Source organism: Belonocnema kinseyi, chromosome 10, assembly GCF_010883055.1.
Source record: "Belonocnema kinseyi isolate 2016_QV_RU_SX_M_011 chromosome 10, B_treatae_v1, whole genome shotgun sequence".
NCBI classification, from domain to species: Eukaryota; Metazoa; Arthropoda; class Insecta; order Hymenoptera; family Cynipidae; genus Belonocnema; species Belonocnema kinseyi.
Window position 1 is genome coordinate 5,636,654 of NC_046666.1, and position 22,337 is coordinate 5,658,990.

Sequence of the window (22,337 nt, forward strand, 5' to 3'; positions counted from 1 at the left end):
TTCTCTCTTTTCTCCCTCTATCAACTTTTGAAATGTATTTTTGCACTGCCCATAATCAAGTTTTAGAACTGACCATTTTTTTTTAGAACTGCCCTTTTGGTCGGAGCTGCCCGTTAGATTATACCCTGCACAAGCCCAAGTTGAATCGACTGAAAATCAGTTACTATACGCAAGCATGTTTTCCGTGACGGTCCATGGAGATGAAATCCTGTTATATCAGCGAAGCAATGAAAATATGAGTCGGAAGATTAAGATTTTAGAAAAGAAAGTGGCTGATCGGACGCGCCGCGAAAAAGGCGAAGTAAAAGATTACGTTTTGACGAATGGAATGTTGTTTAAAATCGATCATGAACGAGAAAAGGAGTTGTATGTAGTTCCGCCTGCGATGCGTAAAGCTATGGTGATTAAGTACCATGATTTTTCGAGCCATTTTGGCGTAGACAGAACCATAGCTCGACTCAAAGAATATTATTATTTTCTGGGCATGCGACGTTATGTCAGAAGGCACATAAGTGCATGTGTCGAGTGTATCCTTTCAAAAAATAAAGTAGGTAGACAGGCAGGAGAACTCCATATTATTCCTGCAGGAAAGCGACCTTAGGAAATTACTCACATCGACCATTTGGGGCCATTTGTAACATCGAATCGAGGAAATAAATATATTTTAGCGGTTGTTTGCAACTTAACCAAGTTCACGCAATTGTATAAAAGAGTATAAAAGAGTTTGTAAATCGATTTGGGGCGCCTGCGAAACTTATTACCGACAGAGGAACTTCGTTCACTTCGGAACAGTTCAAAGAGTTCTGTCAAAAACATGGATAATCACATACATTAAATTCATCACGTCATCTGCAAGCAAACGGGCAAGTCGAGCAATTGAATGCAACAATTTTACCCGCAATGCAGGCGAATTTGTCTGACTTTGAGGGAAGAAAATGGGACGTAGACTTGCTTAAACTCGAAGGCGATTTGAATTAAGTTATAAACAAAACTACGGGTATGACTCCGTTTGAAATGATGTATGGGAACATGCCACGCTTTGAAGATGGTTTAACAAGAACTCTTACAGTAAACGCAGAATCATATAAGTCATATAAGGTATGATAAGTCGAGATTTAAAAATGTTCATTACAATGTCGGAGATATTGTATACGTCAGCCGAAACAAATCTTCTACAGGAGAGTCTACGAAATTGCAGGCGCGATTAAAGGGTCCGCTGGTAGTGATAGGTGTTCTACCCTCGGATACCTATCAAATACAAATCTTAAGTAAAAAAGATTCGGCACGAACGAAAACAACAGCGCACGTAAGCCAATTGAAAATTTGGAGTGGCTGGAAGGATGAAGATCTTTACGAATTAGACTATGATTCACGTCGAGATTCAGATCTCGATGTTGAATCGACCCCCGAAGTTAGAAAAAGCATAGATTTAAGTAAAGATCGGATGAATGAAAATGTTACCAAAGATGATGCTGCGTCGGAAGAATTGGACAATGATAGTGACGTATCAGACACCAATCAAAGAAAGGCTGCGTGATTTCAGACGACACGAGTGAAGTGTTCAAGCGAAGCGTCGCGGTTAGACTGATCAAGAGTTGATCGGATCGTAACTGGTCTTCATCGTTAACGAAAATTATTTTGTGTAATTTAGTTTGAAATTTCTGAATGTGCGTAAGACGGCAGAATTCCTTTGAATAAACTGTTAATCATTCTAAAGTGAAACTAAATACACGACCGGATAAATCATTAACCTACCCTTCTGCAAAATAAACTATAACACCTGATTGTTTTAATGACTTGGATACAAAAATTTCACTATAAACTTATTTATATTAAAAAATTGCATTATAGGCTCTGTAACTTTTTGAAATATAAGAAAAAATTCACTGTATCGAACTTACATTTTTTTCTTAGCTCGCTGATCAGCGCCAGGCCTGGAACAGACCAGACTGTCGCTATGAATGTTACATAGCACTGTTCCATATTTGATAAATAACAGTTCTAGAATTGTTATAGAATTGTTATAGAACTGTTATAGAATTGTCCTAGATTTTTTACAATACAGCGTACCAAAGTTCTAGAATTGTTACAGATCGGTTGTCACAGTGTTCTAAATCTCTTAAAGATTTGTTATACAAGATTTGTAATTGAGTTCTAGAATTGTTCTAGAAATGTTACAGATCGGTTGTCGCAGCGTTCTAGAACTGTTACAGAATTTTTCTAGCGTATGGGGGATGACATAGTTACTCGCATGTGTGTCATAAAAAATAATGTGTGACTCATCCTTCGTCTCGAGAATTGAATTGGAGTGGAATGTAATAAAATGACTGGAATAGTTGTGGATTGGGTTTGATTACATTAGATTGGATAAGACTGGATTGGAATGAATTGGATTGGAGTGGGGTAGATTGGATTTTATTGGTTTGGAATGAATGGGATTAGAGTGGATTCGGATGAATTGGATGATAGTGGATTGAAATGAATATAATTGGATTGCATTGGATTCTCTCTCGGGTTTTTAATTAGGACTCCATGTAGCCTTTTTGCATTTATGATCGACAGGCTTGATAAAAAATAGAGTGCGACACGCAGCGCCTGAGTGGCTGTTTGCATCGTATGAATATTGCAGTACTCTCTCCGCTAAGCCTCCACTCCGACTCGTACTGCAACTTTCACACTCGGCAAAAAAGTTCCACTTAGGGTCCTTGTATCACAAATAATTATTGACTCACAAACATTTAATAAATATTGAAATGCTTTCCCTTGTTTTTACAGAATCCAGACCAAGTGATAGTGAAGTATATACACGTAAGATTTATACATATAATGAGGAAGATACCTTCCGACTCACGGGCGATCCTAATACATATCAAAGGATTAGAGAGGTGCTAAAAGATAATGGGAAAATAAGAGTAGAGTTCGTGAAACTTAATAATGCTCATCAACCGACAAGGATAATTAAGCACATAGTCCTTCAAGATGGACAGATCCAGCATGAGTCTGGGGAACCACTGCAAGGATGGAACGCATTGAATCAATACCTACAATCACGAGAACTTCTTCGTGTACAAACCGAACGTTTAGAAAACCTACAACATAGGACACAGAGATCACAAAATAGCCCACAAAGCTCAAAAAATTGACCACTAAGCCGAACACGCAATCCCTCGGCCGTGATTTGGAAAAACACCTCTAACTACCAAAAAAATCGAAAAATGATTTAGTTATATCGTTGGAATTTGGGAAGAAAAGATAAACCTGATTATTAAAATAATTGACTTGCTTGCAAAGTGCCCATCTGAGTTGTAGATGGCGCCACGTGACGACATATTCAATCGCACATTCACGACAGAGCGACGACTTGTTTCGTCTGAAAATAGTGAACAAAATCAGCGATTTCTCAATCCTCGACATGAGCTTTGAAAAATAGCATGTTTTTCCACTACTAGTAGGAAAAAGTCTTATAACAAGTGGGGAAAAGTACGTGGAACAGTGGAAAGTAGTGATGCTCTGTGGGCGCTTTACAACAGAGTCAATGTACACTCGAACTCCAAAGATACGAGAAGCTCGAGAACCAGGCACTCTAAAGATACAAACGAACGCGCACGTCGAATTTAAGGCAGCGCACAACCGCGCGCGCTAGGTTCTCAAATAAAGCGGGGTAGAGTGGGAAAAATTCCGCTCACTCCTTTGGAGTCGGGACGCTCGTATCTGTGGAGCAACCGTATATTTGGATCTCGTATCTTTGGAGTTCGCGGACAATGGTTGATTATGAACTCGCATTCTTGCCGCGCTCGCTCGTCCACAATCGACATTTTTTCCCACTCGTAGCAAAATATAAGTAACTGACCGTTAACTGCAAGCGTAAATCATAGACGGCGGAATGTGTTACTTAAAAATTCGAGAAAAGGCCGTAACGGGAAGTTACGCGCAAAAAAAAATTGAACAGTAAAATTTTCAGTTAAAAAATTAATTTTGTACCAGAGTTTCATTTTTAACAACATACATCAATTTTCAACTAAATTTTGAATTTTTAATGGTATTTTCAAAAAAAATGTGAATTTGTAAGCAAATAAATTAATTTTTAACGAAAAGAATTAATCTTCAACCAAAAAATGAATTGTTAACCTAACAGTTAAATTCTTTACCAGAAAAGCTAATATTTTGACAAAATAGATGTTTTAAACCAAATAACTGAATTTTTAACTGAAGAAGATAAATTTTAAACCAAACATTAAATTTTGAACAAAACAAGGGTTCTCAACCAAAATGTTGAATCATAAACCAAAAAAATGAAGTCTTATCATAGTTTTTTTTAAAGAGAAGGTAAACAAAAATGTGTTAAATAATTGATTTTTAAATCGTTCATATTTTTAATATTAGGAAATAAAAATCCACTTACTTTTAGTATTAACTATTTTCTACAGAAAATAAAATTCTCTAAGAAATATATACAATAATTTGATAATTTGGCAATGAATTTATTCAATAAACTTCAAGCACTGCTGATAATATGAACATTTTACAAAAAAATATTCATCCACACATTCGTTGTTACACAAACTGTATTGCACTAATCTATAAAAAATAATTCTATTCTTAAAAGTAGAAGAAAATAATTATTATTATAACATATACTGTACATAAGATTTGAACTGACGATGCGTTTTCTTCACGAATGGTTTTCAATTCTTAATTCAAACCAAGAAGCCAATTATAGCAATGAGTTATAAATAAATAATATTCCAACACATACCCACATTCTTATTTTTGGTCCTTAATTCTTTTGACCCTAGACAAAAGCGTTCCTCACAAAAAAATCAATCAATTGAACGAAAAATCTTATGCAGAATTTTAGTACCTCTTAGGTCCTCTTTCAAACAAATTCCGTAAACTTTCACGTCAATGCAAAAATTAATTTCTGCACAAAATCAGGATATTTAATTTCCTTCGTAGCCTAAAGTCATATGAACAAATAATTTTTAATTAACAAAACGTGCACAAAGTTTAAAAAACCAGAAAGAGTTTACAAGAAGTCACAGAATTTGCGTCGCCCATTTTATTTAGCGACGCACATCAAATAGAGGTCATGAGATGTGCGTCGCCGATTGAATTGCACGACGCACATCTCGCGACCTCCTTGTAAATTTGTGAGTTTCTCACAACGACAAAAAATCATTCATAGAGACGAAAAATTGTATACATAATTTTAGTACCTCTTAGGTCCTTTTTCAAAGAAATTTCGTAAACTAAAACGACAATGCAAAAATCAATTTCTGCATAAAATCAGGATATTTAATTTCCTTCGTAGTCTAAAGTCATATGAAAAAAATAATTTTTAATGAACAAACCAAGCACAAAGTTAAAAAAACATACGAGAGAATTTACAAGAGGTCGCGAGATGTGCGTCGCCCAGTTGAATCAGCGACGCACATCTTGCCACCTGTCCTTTTTATTCGTGAAAATTTTAAAGTTTCACAATTTTTAGGAATTATTTAGGCCGGATTTCGAAGACTCACCAAGTCTTCTACGCAGAACTCTTTGTGGCATTTCTACTGCTGATGGCAAGGTTGGCGAAAGAGCTTTTGGCCTCCCTCTTCTGCGTTTTAATATTTTTTCAGGTGGAGATTCAATCTCTTCTAAAGTTCCATCAAGAGCAACTTCAAAAGTCGTGGACTCGTTGAATACATTTTTCAGGGGAAGATTTGACTCCGTGGGAGCGTATCCTTCATCGTCTAAATATCGAGAAGGACGACCTCTTTTTCGCGTTGATCGTGGGACCACTACTTGCTCATTTTCTGGACAGAGAGGCTCATTTTCCTTATCTCCATTTACACCACAAAGAGTCTCTTCATCACTTGGAGTCTTTGAGGTTTCCAGCGGTTCTTCAATTTCTTCAGCACCTGTAAAAAATAATTTCGATCTTCAAGTTCAAATTCAAGCATTTTATGTTCGATTGCAAAGATTTAAATGATTTTTTTGTGAGGAGAGAAACAGTTTAAATTAAAAGACATATTTTTAGGGGGTTTTAGCTCTAAGCAGAAGCTTAAATTATGGTTGGGTGTCCGTCCGTCGTACTTTTTTTCAAGGATGGGTTGAGGGGAGAATAATTAGGGGAAGTGAGGGGAAATTAGAGGCAGTTAAGTGGGGGAAAGAATTGTGAAAGTGAGGGGAAATAAGAGAAGGGAAAGTGTGGTAATTATGAGAGGGAGTTTTAGAAAATTAAAAGGGGGAAATATGCGAATTAGGGGAAATCCCGTGAGGGTAAGAAGTAGGGGAAGTAAAAGGGTAACTAACGAAAGTATTGGAAAGTGAGGTGTAGGGTCATTCGGATTGGGAAAGTGAGAAGAAATGAGCGGAGGGGAAAGTCGAGGAAGTGATGAAAATGAGGGGAGGGAAAGTAGGGAAATTGATGGAGAATATTAGGAAATAGGGATCTAGAAAATGAGGACAAATTAAAGGTCTAACGAGTTGGTGGAGAAAGTGGTAGGAAATGTCAGGTTGAGAATTAGGGGAAATTTTGGCAGAGAAAGTAAGACTAAATGAGGAAGAAGGAAATAGAAGAGAAAGGCAAAAGAAGAAGAGGAAGGTAGATGGGAAATCAGGGAAACAAAAGTATGTTAAATGATGGGAGGCAAAGTAGGGGAAGTTAGGTAGGGGAATTATGGCAAGTGGAGGAATGAGGTCAGGGTGAGAAGTAAGAAAACGTGAGCAGTTAACTAGGGGAAGTGAGGGTTTGGATAAATGGGGATAGAGAAAGTGAGGAGAATTGCGGGGAGAGGAAGGTAGGGGAATTGCTGTAAATGAAGAGGTAAGGAAAATGAGGAAATATTATGGGGGAGCGAAGGGAAGAACAATGGTGGATTTAGGAGGGGCAGTAAGGCTAAATGAAGAAGAGAAAGGTAGAGGAAAAATGAGGGATAAGTAGCGGAGTGTGGAGAAGGTAACTAGGGGAAGTAATGGGTAGGGTAAGTGGAAGCAGAGAAAGTTAGGAGAAATGAGGGTTGGGGAAAGTAAAGGAAAAGATCAAAATCAGAAGAGGAGAATTAGGAAAATTGATGGGAAGTACAACAAATAAAGTTAAAGGACAATTGATTGCGACAATTACAGTTGAAACAAATTAAGAGGAATAGGGCAATTGAATTGTAGCGGAAGTGGGAGAGGGGATGCAAAAGAAGGGCGAATAAGGTGGTGGAGAAAGTGATGGGAAATGTGTGGTTGGGAAGTAGGGGAAATATTGGGAAGAGAAGTAACGGTCAAGGAGTTAAAAGGAGGTAGAAAAGGGTAAAAGAAGGTAGAAAAGGGTAAAAGAAGGTAAAGGAAAAATGGGAAGGTCGAGGGAAAGAATTTTGGTAAGAGAAGGGAAGCGAAGGTTGATATGTTTAGACGTGAAGTGACGGAAAATGAATGGGGAAGTAGGGAAATTTATGCAGAATTAGGGGATATAAGAACATAGGGGAAGTGAGAGGAGACTAGGGAGAATAAGGGAAGTGAGGAATAGGGAAAGCGAGGGAAAGGCAAATTATGTAGTGGGGGGGGTGGTAAAAATGGACAGTGGGTGAGTAGGGAAGATTTTAGGAGGGTAAATAAGGGTAAACAAGGTAGGACTGGGTAGGGAAAAAAGGAAGCTAGAGGAGGTAGTTACGGAAGAGAGGAGACGCAAAGGTTGATATGTGGAGAGGGGAAGTTAGAGAAGTCACGGAAAATGAGGGGAAGGTAAGTAGAGAAATTGATGGGAAATTAGGGTATATGATTAGGTAAGGGAATTAAGGGGAAACTAGAGAGAATAGGGGAAGTAAGAAATAAGGAAAGCGAGTGGAAAGAATTGGACAATTAAAGGAATTGGGCAATTGAAGGAATGGGGAAAATTTTAAGAGCGGAAATAAGAGTAAATAAGGTAGGAGAGGGTAAGGAAAAAAGAGGAAGGTAGAGGAGGAAGAAGTTGGAGAAGAGACGTGAAGCAAAAGTTGATGCGTGAAGAGGGGATGTGACGAAAAATAAGGGAAGGGGAAGTAGAGAAATTGATAAAAAATTAGGGGACATGAGAAGGTAGTGGAAGTGAGGGAAAACTACGGAGAATAGAGGAAGTGAGGAATAGGGAAAGCGGAGGGAAGGCGGGGGGGGGGTAAATTATCTAGTAGAGGAAGTGCTGGGACATTTGTAATGGGTGAGTAGGGGAAATTTTTGGAGGGGAAATAAGGTTCAATAATTTATAAAAGGATTGAGGAAGAAGAGGAAGGTAGAGGAGGATGAAGTGGAGGAAGGGAAGGAAAGGAAAGGGCGAACTTTAAAAAAAAGTGTTTCGCTCAATTTCGACTTGTTTGAAAATCTGCAAAAACATGTTTTTTTTAGAGTTAATTGAATATACACTTTTTCGGAAAAATTTTAATAAATTGAACCTGAAATTTCTTCAACTTAAACCACAGAAATAGTATATTATTTTTCTTCAATGAAAACATAACTTTTTTTTAATTTAAAAAATTTCAAATTAAAAAAAGAGAACACAAGATATTAACCGATTTTAATTTTTTAACATTGTAGTATTCATTTTTTATTTCAAACACAGAATTTAAAATGCCCATAAGTTCTGAAAGGTTTCGAAATTATAATTTGAATGCTTAAATAATTTCATTTGATAAATTTAATTTATGAACGCTTTAATGTAAAAATTTGTCAGTTTTGGAAAAAACTGAACATTTGAAAACATTTAGTTTGGCTGAATTTGGAATGATTTTTATTTTAAAACTCTTTTGAAATTAACCAATTGTATTATTTATGTGTAGTAATAGTATTTATGTGTGAATTTAAAAAATCCAAAATATGGAAAATAACCGAAGAAATAATTGAAAAGAAAACTACCGAAAATGTTTATTCCCAAAATTGCAAAACCTGAATTTTCAAATTCAAAAGTTTTCAATTGTAAATTATTTAATCCTGAACTCTTTAAATGTCAAAAAATACAATTTCAATTCCATTGAATTTTAAATGATAAGAATAGTTTTCAAAATTTTAATTGGAAATTATTTCATTTTTAGTGTTTTGAAATTGTTCTATTTTGAAAATCTTAATCTGAACATATTTAATTTCGAGATTTTTCAATTCAAACTTAAACTTTTTATTTTTGAACTCTTTGAACTTAAAACTGATCGATTTTCAACTACTTTCCAATAAAAATTACCAATTTTCAAAATTTTAGTGTGCAGTTTTTTGATTTTGAGAGCTTCTGATTAAAAGTTTTTAATTTAAAATGTTTTTGTTTTAAAAATATACAAGTTCGATTCCTTTTTATTCGATTTGAAATATTGTCCTTTTTCAATACATGCAATTTAAAATTCATTTAAAATTCGATTTATAATTATTTAATATTATTTCTTAAATTTAGAAAATTATTAATATTAACAAATAATAATATATTTAATAATAGATTTTTCAATTATTTATATTTTTAATGTTAGAAAATAAAAATCAAATTATTTTGTTGGCATCGCCAAACTAAAAAATATTTTCAAATTTAATTTAATTTCTGTCTCAGTAAAATTTAATTTCTTTTAAAATTTATATTAAGCTTCAAGAAGTCTGAATTTCATTAAAGTTTTTCTATATAAAAATCCTTTCAAAAATAAATACTTGAAATATTGATTTTTTCTTTCAGAACAGAATTCAGAAGGCTCCTAAATTCTAAAAGATTTCGAGCACATATTTTGAATTTTGAAATAATTTTATTTCAGAAATATAATTTCTCAAAGTTTTAACGTCAAAATTTGTCAGATTTGGAAAAATCTAAACATTTAAAAACATTTCGAAAACCTTAAAATTTGGGAACTGTTTGAATTTCATACCAGTTTTTTTCATACTAAATGAGTTTTTTTATAAAAAACTAATTGCACAATAAGAATTCTTTATGGGTAAAATTTTGAATCCAGTTACGATGAAATGACTTTCCCGAATTTTCAAAATCCAAAATATCGAAAAAATAGTTGTGGAAACAGAAATTTCCCGAGAAATAAAACTTCCCGAAAAGTCAAAATGCCATAGAAAAAAGTGCCGAATTTTAAAATTCCCGAAAATAGTACATTGTCGAAATTTTAAACTTCGGAAAATAAAATTCCCGAATCTAAACAATTACAAAGTTGTTTGAATAATAAAATAATAAATAAAACAAAATACTTTTATTTCAAAAAAATTTTATATTAGTATTTATATAACATTAAAACCTTTTTTCAAATAAACAATTAAAAAATGGTTTTAAAAATAAAATAATAAACTAAACAAAATACTTTCACTTGATAAACAATTTTGATCTTAATATTTATTTAATATTAAAACCTTTTTTCATGTTCAAATGAAAAAATTTCATAATTCTGAAATGATTTGGTGTGTTTTATACTATTAAAAATTTTATCTCGGGAATTATCTCTCATAAGAAGTTTTCAAATTCAGCACTACAAACTATCGGAAATTTTATTATTAAAAAATTTTCAGTTTCGAATATTTTGTTTTTCGGGAATTTTACACTGTTGCTAATATTATTTTATAAGGAGTTCGGGAATTTGAAATTTCGGAAATTTAAAGATTGGAAATAACATTACATAATATAATATTTTATATAATAAATATTTTAGTTAAATTTAAGTCTAAAATGTAAACAAAAAAATGTCTTAGAACTAGTGGGAACATGTGAATGCTATTTTCTTTCATTATAAAAAATTAATGCTCCTCTACACACTTCTGAATTAAGATATTATTTATTTTTGCCAATATTTTGAAAAAAATATCATGTTTTTTTAATAAAAATTTGTACATATTTTGATTTTCGAACAACTTGCCCTTTTACTTCCTAAATACAGTCTTACAATAAAAAATATAAAAATAATAAAAAATTATGATAACAAACTAATCGAAAAAACAAAGTCAGGGTGGCCATTTTAATCGAGGGGGAAAAATCCCGGTAATTTACCCGCACGAAAAATTTTTGTTCCGGTCATTGAAATGAAAAAAATATTAAATTAAAAAATGTTAATTAAATGCTGTTAAACTGCAATATTAAAATGCAATCAAAATTATATTATTCAAATTGTAAGTAATTTCAAGTTAGAAAAATAAAAAGTGGAACGATTTAAAATTTTATTTGAAACTGAACACTTTAAATTATAACTTAAATTACAAAATTTCAAACTGCACGTATACAAAAAAAAATATTATGCTCACAGATAAATAAAATTAAACATTTTTTTCAGAAATTTGAAATTATGGTAATTAATTAATAATGGGAATTTGAAATTTCCGGATATTGAAAATTCGAATTTTGTAAATAATTTAATTATCAAATTTACGGAATTAAATCATTTTCGTAATTGAAAATTTATCCATTTTTTTTAGTTTCGTAAACTTTCACTTTCTGAATATTTAAATTTCGTTAATAAACATTAACAGTAGCTTTCTTTCGGTAACCTGAAATTTTGCAAATTTGAAAAAAAAAAAAAAAAAATTTAAATCGAAATTATTAAAAATTTCATTATATTATGTGATATGAAATTTGTGAGAATTCAAGTCATGAGACAGATTTTTATTCTGAAAATTTATAAAATTGCAGGTAAAAAAAATCCCGGTTTTCCCGGTCCAGAGGCCACCTTGAAAGTGTTAAATAAAACCCGTAATACTACATCAGTCTAGCGAAATTGTTTGTCGTTTTTAAATAAAAATTCGAATTACAATCGCAATCCAAAGCCAAAAAAGCTTTTTCGTCTTAAAAATGACATTTTAAGTATATGTCCAAAAATGCATTGGATTTTTTTCTCGAATTTTCATGCCGATAGCCATTAAGTTTTTCGAATCCACAAAAAGGCGACTTTTAAAAAAAATACTATTTAGAGGTCGAATAAGGTGAATAGAGTTGAAAATCAACTTTTTTTCACGATTAACTATGGAATAAAAATGAATAATTATGTTTTAAATATCGCCCCTATAACTCTGTTTTATAAGGTCAAAAAAAACTAAAAATAATCATTTATAATCACAACTAGATGTTTAAATAAATTATTTAAACAATTTATTATAGTTTTTTTAGCAATTTTATCGAAGAAAAGAGGTAGAAAGTCGTGGTTTTCCGCATTTTAAAACTTATTATTACATTTTCAACAATACTGACTTAATAAATAATTTATGTTAACGAAAATTATTGTTCAAACAATTTATTCTTACTTTTAATAATATTTTGTTTGAAAAATGCTAGAAAGTTGAGGTTTTTTCTCAAATTTTCAACTTTTAGTCAACTTTTCACTTTCGGTGTAGTAATAATTAATAAACTTTTACCAAAAATAATAATTTAAACAAATTGTTATTGTTTTTAAATTTGTTCTCTTATAGTAATACTAGATAGTAAGTTTTTTTCAACAATTTTTAACTTATTTTCAACTTTTCCGCTATATAAAGGCAATAATAAATTAAATTCAACAGAAATAAATGTTTAACTAATTTTTTTTAGTTTATAATGATATTATCTTAAAATAATGCTAGGAATTTGGAGTTGTTTCCTCATATTTTCAACTTTTGGTCCACTTTTCAGTTAAAGTGAACAAATTTCAATAAGATATTTTTTTACTTTCATTTAAGTTAAGAAAAATAATTGTTTAAACAAATTATTATTTTTTAAAATAATATTCTCCTATAGCAGTTCTGAATAGTTGCAGTTTCTTCTTAAATTTTCCACGTTTTGTCAAATTTTCAATCAGAGCGAAGTAAGAATTAATGAAATTTAACAAACATAATAATTTAAAAAAATAATTTTTTTATAAATATCTACTTCTATATTAATACTAGTGTTTTTTTAATTGAAATTTGTAGCTTTTTTTACTTTTTATTTAGGAACAAATAATAAATATTCAGAATAATTTAAACAAAAAGGCTCTCAATGATTAATTCAAGGAAAATTTAAATTCAATATGATCCATTGCGAAAATTTGAAGAATATTTTAAATATATGTTTTATTTTAGAAGAATATATTCACAAATAAGAAAAAAATGTTTAAAAATAATTCTCTCTATTGTTTATTTAATCTTTGTTTACATGTAAAAAACTAAATAAAAATTTGTTTAAACAATTATGTTTTTTAAACTTTATTAATTATTACCTCTCTCTGAGTGGAAAGTGGATAAAAAATTAAATATTTCAGAAAAAACGCAACTTTTAAGCAATATTTAAAGATAATATTATTTAAAATAATAATAAATTGTGGCTTTATAGCATTATTATAAGAAAATATTATTATAAATAATAAAAATTGCTTAAACAATTTCCGTTAAAAACCCCGAAAAAAATTTCTAACTCTGTTAAAAAAGAAAAATGCTAAAAACTATAATAAATTGTTTTAAAAAAACGTATTTAAGCATCTAATTACCAGTAGAAAGTAGTATTTTATGTATTAAAAATAATATCTATTTAAAAGCCGCAAAAAATCATAAATACCGCCAAAAACTCGCAAAGGAAACAACTTTTCATTTATGGGGTGTTTTGGGACCCGGTAAACCTGACTTATGGTGTTGATATTAAAAAAGTAATTATTCACTTAACTTTATAGCTAATTGTTAAAAGCCTTTCAAGTATTTCGCATTTTTTAAATACTAGAAACATTATAAAAAGATTATATATTTTTATTTGATCTTCTTTGAAAATCAGGAAATTTTAATTTTAGTAAAAACATTGCATTTCCAGGAAGATAGATGTATTTTTAATTAAATACATGAATTTTCAAACTAAAAATAAAACCTAATTTTCCACAAAATGCAGAAATTTTCAACCAAATATTTAAATTTTCAAATAAAATGATGAATTTTACCAGAAATAGTTGAATTTTAAAACAAAAAGATAAATTATTATAAAAAATTATGAATCTTTATTTGGAATAGTTTAATTTTTAACTAAAAAGATTAATTTTGAACCACGAAAATTAATTTTCTACCGAAAAAAAAATGAAAAAAAATCGACAAAAAAGATAAAATTGCAAATAAAAACTGAACACATCTTAGATCAAAATTTAAATTATTTTAATTTTAAATGGTTTCAAACTCCTTAAAATTATTTAAAACTTTATTTATTGAAAAATTATTTTCTTTAACTGAAAACTTCTTAGATTAGAAGTTATATTATTTTCATTTGAAATAGTTTAAACATCCTTGAAAAGCTTCAAAATTTTATTTCAAAATATTGAGAAATCTAGAAGCTGTTTTCAATTTTTTCACATTTTCCTACAATTTAAAAAAAAAATTTGAAAATTTAAAAAGATTTCTTAACAATAGTCCAGATTCACTTTTGACAATTTTGGAAATCTTTTTAAATATTCCCATAAAATAATTCTTCAAAATGAAAAATAATTTTTAATTTTACTAGGATTTTAAAGAGAATACTGTTTTTATTATTTTGAAGCCCTTCACAATTCTTAAAAAAGCTTTTAATTTTTTAATTTTAATCTGTAAATATCTACATTTTGTTTTAAATTTAAATTATTTTTAATTATTTCAAATCTTTTCTACAAATAAGTTTAAAAGTTGCTCGAAATTTTATCGATTCAAGGATTTATATGTCAAACAATTAAGTTTCAATTTGTTTACTTTTAAATATTTGGTTTCAATTTACTCGACTTACATGAACAATAAAATATTGCTAAAAATTTAATAATTTTTCTTTTTCTTAATTAAAAAAGATTCCAAATTAAACGAGTTAAAAATGGAATATTTTAGACTGAAAAAATATTTGAAATTTAATAAAAGCCTTGAATTAAAATGGAAAATTTTTAAAGCAGATTTTCGAATTACATAAAATTTCCGGTCATTTCCCGGTTCAGCGGCTACCCTGAAAAATATGTGTAGAAATTACGATATATATTTGTCCAAACAATAAATGCTTTAAATTCTCTTAAATTCTTACGGAACCTCCAAATACAATTTTTTCCACAAATTTATTTTTCTGTAGATTCGAACATTCTATTTAAAAAATGGACCATCTTAATCCACAAGCTTATTTTCTCAATCAATAATAATAATAATAATAATAATAATAATAAAAATATATAAAACTTACACAAAACTGTAAATTTATCTTTAAAAAAGAACCTAGTTTTTAATTCAAATATCACATTGCGACTCTCAATTTGTTTCACATGCAGAAAATATATGAAACAAATCACATACCCTTGCTCGTATTAGAAGGAACACTATCATCCGAAACATCTAAGGAAATATCTTTAAGCTCATCTCCCTTATTTTCTAAAAGTTCCTCCAATGCTTCAATATCAGGGATATTTTTCGGAAGAGGATTTCCCATACCGATATTGAAATTCAGTTTGGACATTTTAGGCCTCTTCGGTGTAAATTTTCCTTTATAGGCACATTTTGGCTTTTGGGGATCAATCAAATCACTACCGGAAGAAGCACAATTGTTCTCCAAATTTGGAAATTTTTTTGCAGAAGGTTTCTTATTCAAAATCGGACTTGGAGGACCGATTTCCGATTCATTGGAGGTGTCATCGAACATGGAAGCACTTGAGGAATCGAGTTTCTCTTCCGGATTTCGAAATCTCGATTCCATTTTTCCTGGACTGGTGAAATTTGTTTCTTCGTCAATTGACTCGATCCTGTTTCCTTCTATGACGGAATCAGCCTCGGAATTTTCGGGAATCTCTCTGATATTGTCACTGCCCGAATATTGAATTTCGAGGAACTTCATTGGACCTTCGCTCGGATATTGTTGCAGAAGAGAAGATGTTCCTGAATCGGAATCGTTTGAGACGTTGATCGCGGTTTCGGAAATTTGCTCCTCGTTTCCGGACGACGTTAAATCTCTTTCATTCGAATCGGTATTCGATTTTTTCTTCGGATTGCGACTTTTTACCTGCTCGATTAGTTTTTCAAAACTGCTTTTATTCGTTTCACCTGAAATTTAATTTTGGTTTAAAAATATATCTTATTTGTCGCTAAAAAAAGAGATTTTGTGGAAAATAGGGGAATAAATTCTTTTGATTGAAATTAATGTAGATACCATATTGAATTCAATATGAGAGGCTTTCAATTTATAAGATTTCAAGTCGAAGTATATTGAGTTTTCAATAAAATAGTTGAATTTTTAACAAGAGACTTTAGTTTTCAAGCTAGAAATCGAATGTTTTAGAAAACAGTTGACTTTTAGGTGCGAGAAGATAAATTTTTAATCAGCAAAGTTAATTTTCAACTCAGGATTATTATTTTCAACCAAACGGTTAAATATTCAAGAAAACAAATTTATTTTAGACTACACAATTGAATTATCAAACCCAAAGAACGAATTTATAGATAAAAGTTAAAATTTTAAGAGCAAATGTTAAATTTTCAATCCAAAGGACGAATTTTCAATAAAATAGAAGTTTATTTTTTAAGAAGGCAGATTAATTTTTAACAAAAAAGATTAATTTATAAACAAACATTAGCATTTTTAATCTCAAAAAAGATTAAAAGGTTAACTAAAAAAGATCAATTTGCCAAAAAACTTCAACGAAATTTTCAACTAAAGAGATAAATCTTCAATACAAAAATTGTTTTTAATTAAAAAAGATCAATTTGAATCAAAAAAAAATTCAACGAACTTTTCATTTAAAGAGAGAAATCTTCCTAAAAAAAATTCTAAAAAAAAAAGATTAAATTTTGCCCAAGCAGTTGAATTTTCAACTAAAAGAGCTGAAATATCAACAAAAGACATTATTTTTCAAACCGAAAAGTCGAATTTTTTAGAAAACAGTTGACATTTAAGGCTGAGAATATAAAATTAAAATAAGAATGTTAGATTTCAACTAAGAAAGACGGTTTATAGATAGAGGTTGAAATTTCAACAGACAAAGTTAAATTTTTAACATAAAAAGTTCATTTTTCATCAAGAAAGAATAATTTTCAATCCAAAGGACAAATCTTCAATAAAATAAAAGATTATTTTTAAACACGACAGATTCATTTTTAACAAAAAAAGTTCAATTTCAAATAAGATTAATTTTCAAGAAACACTAGCATTTATAACCAAAAAAATTAAAAAGTTAATTAAAAAATATCAAGTTGCAAAAAAAAATTAACGAAATTTTCATCTAAAAAGATAAATCTTAAAAAAAAAGTTAACAAAAAAGATGAACTTTTGCCCAAATAGATGAATTTTCAACCAAAAAAGATTTACCAAAAGAGATAAAATACCAACAAAAAACATTATTTTTCAAACCGACGCTGAATTTTTTAAAAAACAGTTGACATTTAAGCCCGAGAAAATAAATTAAAAACAAAAATGTTAATTTTCAACTAAGAAAGACGATTTACAACAAAACAGTTAAATATTCGAAAAAACAAATTTATTTTAGTCCAAAGAGTTGAATTTTCAAACAAAAGCGAAGAATTTATAGATAGAAGTTGAAATTTTAACTAAGTTAAGTTTTCAACAAAAGAAGTTCATTTGTCACCAAGAAAGATTGATTTTCAATACAAAAGACGAATTTTCAATAAAATAAGAGATTATTTTTTAACAAGACAGATTAATTTTTAAGAAAAAATATTAAATTTCAATTAAGATTAATTTTCAAGCAAACATTAGTATTTTTAACCAAAAAAGGTTAAAAAGTTAATGAAAATAGGTCAATTTGCAAAAACAACAAAAATACAACAAAATTTTCAACTAAAGAAATAAATATTCAATAAAAAATTTTTTAATCAATAAAGATTAAAAAGTTAATTAAAAAAGATCAATTGAATTTTCAACCAAAAGAGATGAAATATCAACAAGACATTATTTTTGAAACTGAAAAGTCGAGTGTTTTAAAAAACAGTTGACATTTAAGCCTGAGAAGATAAATTTTAAATCAACAAGTTCATTTTAAACTCAAAAATATGATTTTTAAACGAACAGTTAAATTTTTCAGAATTTTTTTTTATTTTACAAGAAAAAGCTGAATTTTCAAACCAAAAAGACGAATTATAGATAGAAGTGAAAATTTTAACAAAAAAAGTTGAAATTTCAACAAAAAAAAGTTCATTTCTTGCCAAGAAAGATTAATTTTCAATCCAAAGGACGAATTTTCAATAAAATAAAAGATTACTTTTAACAAGACAGATTCATTTTTAACAAGAAAGATTCAATTTCAACTAAGATTATTTTTGAAATAAGCAATAGCATTTATATTAAAAAAAGATTAAAAAGTTAATTAAAAAGATAAATTTGCAAAAACAATAAAATCAGCGAAATGTTTAACTAAAGAGATCAATCTTCAATCAAAAAAATAGTTTTAAACCAAACAAGATTAAAAAGTTAATTAAAAAAGATAGGTTTGCAAAAAAATTCAACCAAATTTTTAACTAAAGAGATAAATCTTCAATAAAAAAATAATTTTTTAAGAAAAAAGATTAAATTTTACTCAAGCAGTTGAGTTTTCGACCACAAAGAGATTGACCAAAAGAGCTGAAATATCAACAAGAGACATTTTTCAAACCGAAAGTCGAATTTTTCAGAAAACAGTTGACATTTAAGTCCAATAAGATAAATTTAAAATAAAAATGTTAATTTTCAACTAAGAAAGACGGTTTATAGATAGAAGTTGAAATTTCAACAGACAAATTAAAATTTTTAACATAAGAAGTTCATTTTTCATCAAGAAAGAATAATTTTCAATCCAAAGGACAAATCTTCAATAAAATAAAAGATTACTTTTAAACAAGACAGATTCATTTTTAACAAAAAAAGTTCAATTTCGAATAAGATTAATTTTCAAGAAACACTAGCATTTATAACCAAAAAAATTAAAAAGTTAATTAGAAAATATCAAGTTGCAAAAAAAAATTAACAAAATTTTCATCTAAAAAGATAAATCTTAAAAAAAAAGTTAACAAAAAAGATGAACTTTTGCCCAAATAGATGAATTTTCAACCAAAAAAGATTTACCAAAAGAGCTAAAATACCAACAAAAAACATTATTTTTCAAACCGATGCCGAATTTTTTAAAAAACAGTTGACATTTAAGCCCGAGAAAATAAATTAAAAACAAAAATGTTAATTTTCAACTAAGAAAGACGATTAACAAGAGACATTTTTCAAACCGAAAAGTCGAATTTTTGAGAAAACAGTTGACATTTAAGTCCAATAAGATAAATTTAAAATAAAAATGTTAATTTTCTACTAAGAAAAGGTAATTTACAGAAAAATAGTTCAATATTTAAGAAAAACAAATTTATTTGAGACCAAACAATTGAATTTTCAAACCAAAACGACGAATGTATGGGTGGAAGTTGAAATTTTAAGAGGAAAACTTAAATGTTCAACAAAAAAAAGTTCATTTGTCACCAAGAAAGATTAATTTTCAATCCAAAGAACGAATTCCTAATAAAATAAAAGATTACTTTTTCACAGAACAGTTTCATTCTTAACAAAAAAGATTAAATTTCAACTAAGAAGATTAATTTTCAAACAAACATTAGCCTTTTTTAACCAAAAAAATTAAATTTGTAGAAAGAGATGAATTTAAAAAAAACGAAAGACGGATTTTTAAAGGAAAAATTAAATTTTCAAACCAAAAAGACGAATTTTATAAAAAAACAGTTGATTTTTCAAACCGAAAATATGAATTTTCAACTAACAAGTTCATCTTCAATTCAGAAAGGAAATTTTTAACTAGCCAGTTAAATTTTAAAGAAAATTTTTTATTTGAGACCAAACAGTTGAATTTTCAAGTCAAAAAGACGAATTTATATATAGGAGTTGAAATTATAACAGAAAAAGTTAAATTTTGAATGAAAAAAGTTGAATTCTCAACAAGAAAGATTAATTTTCAACCCAGAACAAAGACTTCCTACAAAAAAATTAATTTTCAATCCAAAGAACGAATTAAAAAAAAAAAGTTGAAATTTCATTAAAATTAAAGATGTCTTTTAACAAAACAGTTTCATTTTTAACCCACAAAATTAAATTTAAACTAAAAACATTAATTAAAAAAAAAAACATTAGAACTTTTAAACAAAAAAGATTACATTTCTACAAAATTAAATTAATTTTCACAAGAAAAAGAAGAATTTTTAAAAATAGATAGAAGTTGAAATTTTATTAGGAAAAGTTAAATTTTCAACGAAAAAAGATCATTTGTCAAAAAGAAAGATTAATTTTCAATCCTAAGGACGAATTTTCAATAGAATAAAATATTACTTTTTAACAAGACAGATTCATTTTTAACAAAAAATATTAAATTTCAACTAAGATTAATTTGCAAACAACCAATAACATTTAAAAACAAAAAAGATTAAAAAATTATTTTAAAAAATCAATTTGCATTAACTCAACGAAATTTTCAACTAAAAAGATAAATCTTCAAACAAAATTTTAACAAAAAAGATTAACTTTTGCCCATAAGAAAAACGATTTACAACAAAACAGTTAAATATTCAAGAAAACAAATTTATTTTACACGAAAAAGCTGAATTTTCAAACCAAAAAGATGAATTCATTGATAAAAGTTGAAATTTTAACAGGAAAAGTTAAATCTACATCAAACAAGTATCATAAAAAAAGACTAATTTTCAACCAAAAATAAAGACTTTCCACACAAAAAATTATTTCAACCCAAATGATGAATTTAAAAAGAAATTAGTAAAATTTTCAATAAAATAAATGATGACTTTTTAACAAAACCGTTTCATTAAAAAAAATCAACTAAGAATAATAATTTTCAAACAAACGTTAGCATTTTTACCCGAAAAAGATTAAATTCCTACAAAAAGAGATGAGTTTTTAAACGAAAATGATGAATTTTTAAAGTACAAATTAAATTTGTAAACCACAAAGACATATTTTGTACAAAAGAGTTGACTTTTCAACCCGAAAATATGAGTTTTCAAGAAACAATTTAATTTTTAACTGAGAAAGCTGATTTTCAATCAAATAGTTCAATTTTCAAGGAATTTTTTTTTTTATTTTAAAGAAAATGGTTGAATTTTCAAGCCAAAAGAACGAATTTATAGATAAAAGATGAACTTTTAACAGAAAAAGTTAAATTTTCAACAATAAAGTTCATTTGTCTCAGAGAAAAATTAATTATCAATTTAGAACGAAGACGTTTCACATAAAAAAATTAATTTTTAATCCAAAGGACGAATTTAAAAAGAAAACAGTTGATATTTAATAAAATAAAATGTGATTTTTTAACAAAATAGTTTCATTTTTAAAAAGAAAGATTAAATTTCAACTAATAAGATTAATTTTCGAACAAATATCAGCATTTTAATAACCAAAAATATTAAATTTATACAGAAAGAAATGATCTTTCAATCGAAAAAGACGAGTTTTTAAAGGAAAAGCTGAATTTTCAATCCCAAAAGACGTATTTTGTACAAAACAGATGATTTTTAAATCCGAAAATATGAATATTTAATGAAAATTTTCATTTTCAACCAAATAGTAGCATTTTCAAAATTTTAAATGAAAAGGACCGAGCTTTTGACAAAATGACTTTAATTTTGAATTTAAAAAAAGTTTAATTACATAAAAAAATACGAATTTTGAACACAACAGTTGAAACCGTTGAATTCTCAACGAAAAAAGAATATTTTAAACGGAATATTTAATTAATAATCAATTATACAAAAAAAAATGTTAACCAAATTTTAAACTAAATAGATAAATCTTCAACAAGAAAATAATTTCTTAAAAAAATTAACTTTGGCCCAAGTAATTGAATTTTTTAATTAAAAAGGATGAATTTATAACCAAAAATGGAATAATTACATTTTCAGTTTAAAAATATAATTTTTACATAAAAAAAAAACAACTTTTCACAAAATATTTAAACTTTTAAACAAAGAGATGAATATTCAACAAAAAAAATTAATTTTCAACCAAAAAAGATTTTCTATTTTTAACTAGAGTTAAATTTTCAAAACAAATTTTTTTATTTCAGACCAAAAAGTTGCATTTACAACCAAATAATTTAACTTTTAAGCAAAATAGGAAAAGACAAAGATAAATTTTCAACTAAATGGTCGAATTTTGAATAAGAAAAGTTAATTTTAACCAAATGGTTCAATTTTCTGTCAAAATAGTCGAATTTTCAAGCCAAAAAGACGAAATAATACATAAAAGTTGAAATTTTCAGACAAATAATTAGATTTTTAACAAAACAAATGCATTTTGAACTAAATAATTTCATTTTCAAAGCATTAGTTGAATTATCGATAGAAAAAAAAAACAGTTTCAACCAAACATATGAATTTTTAATAAAATATTTAAATTTTCAAAAAAAGAATTAAATTCTAACAAAATAGTTTATTTTTTAAACAAACAGTTGGGTTTTTAACCA

The 22,337-nt window shown here is 28.1% G+C and overlaps 2 protein-coding genes across 3 annotated transcripts in view; one reads left to right on the top strand and one right to left on the bottom strand.

The window, feature by feature from the left end:
- LOC117182152 overlaps positions 1-3,915 on the top strand; it is an 11,211-nt gene extending 7,296 nt beyond the window's left edge. Inside the window, exon 2 of the mRNA XM_033375202.1 lies at positions 2,776-3,915. Coding sequence (XP_033231093.1) covers positions 2,776-3,143 — 368 coding nt within the window. The 3' untranslated portion in view covers positions 3,144-3,915. The remainder of the gene's footprint in view (positions 1-2,775) is intronic.
- A 552-nt stretch (positions 3,916-4,467) lies between these two features.
- LOC117181962 (E3 ubiquitin-protein ligase RAD18-like) overlaps positions 4,468-22,337 on the bottom strand; it is a 52,568-nt gene continuing 34,698 nt past the window's right edge. For both annotated transcript variants that reach the window (XM_033374990.1, XM_033374989.1), the window contains exons 6-7: positions 15,187-15,927; positions 4,468-5,903 (exon numbers count right to left, since the gene is read on the bottom strand). In XM_033374990.1, coding sequence (XP_033230881.1) covers positions 5,485-5,903; positions 15,187-15,927 — 1,160 coding nt within the window. In that variant the 3' untranslated portion in view covers positions 4,468-5,484. The remainder of the gene's footprint in view (positions 5,904-15,186; positions 15,928-22,337) is intronic.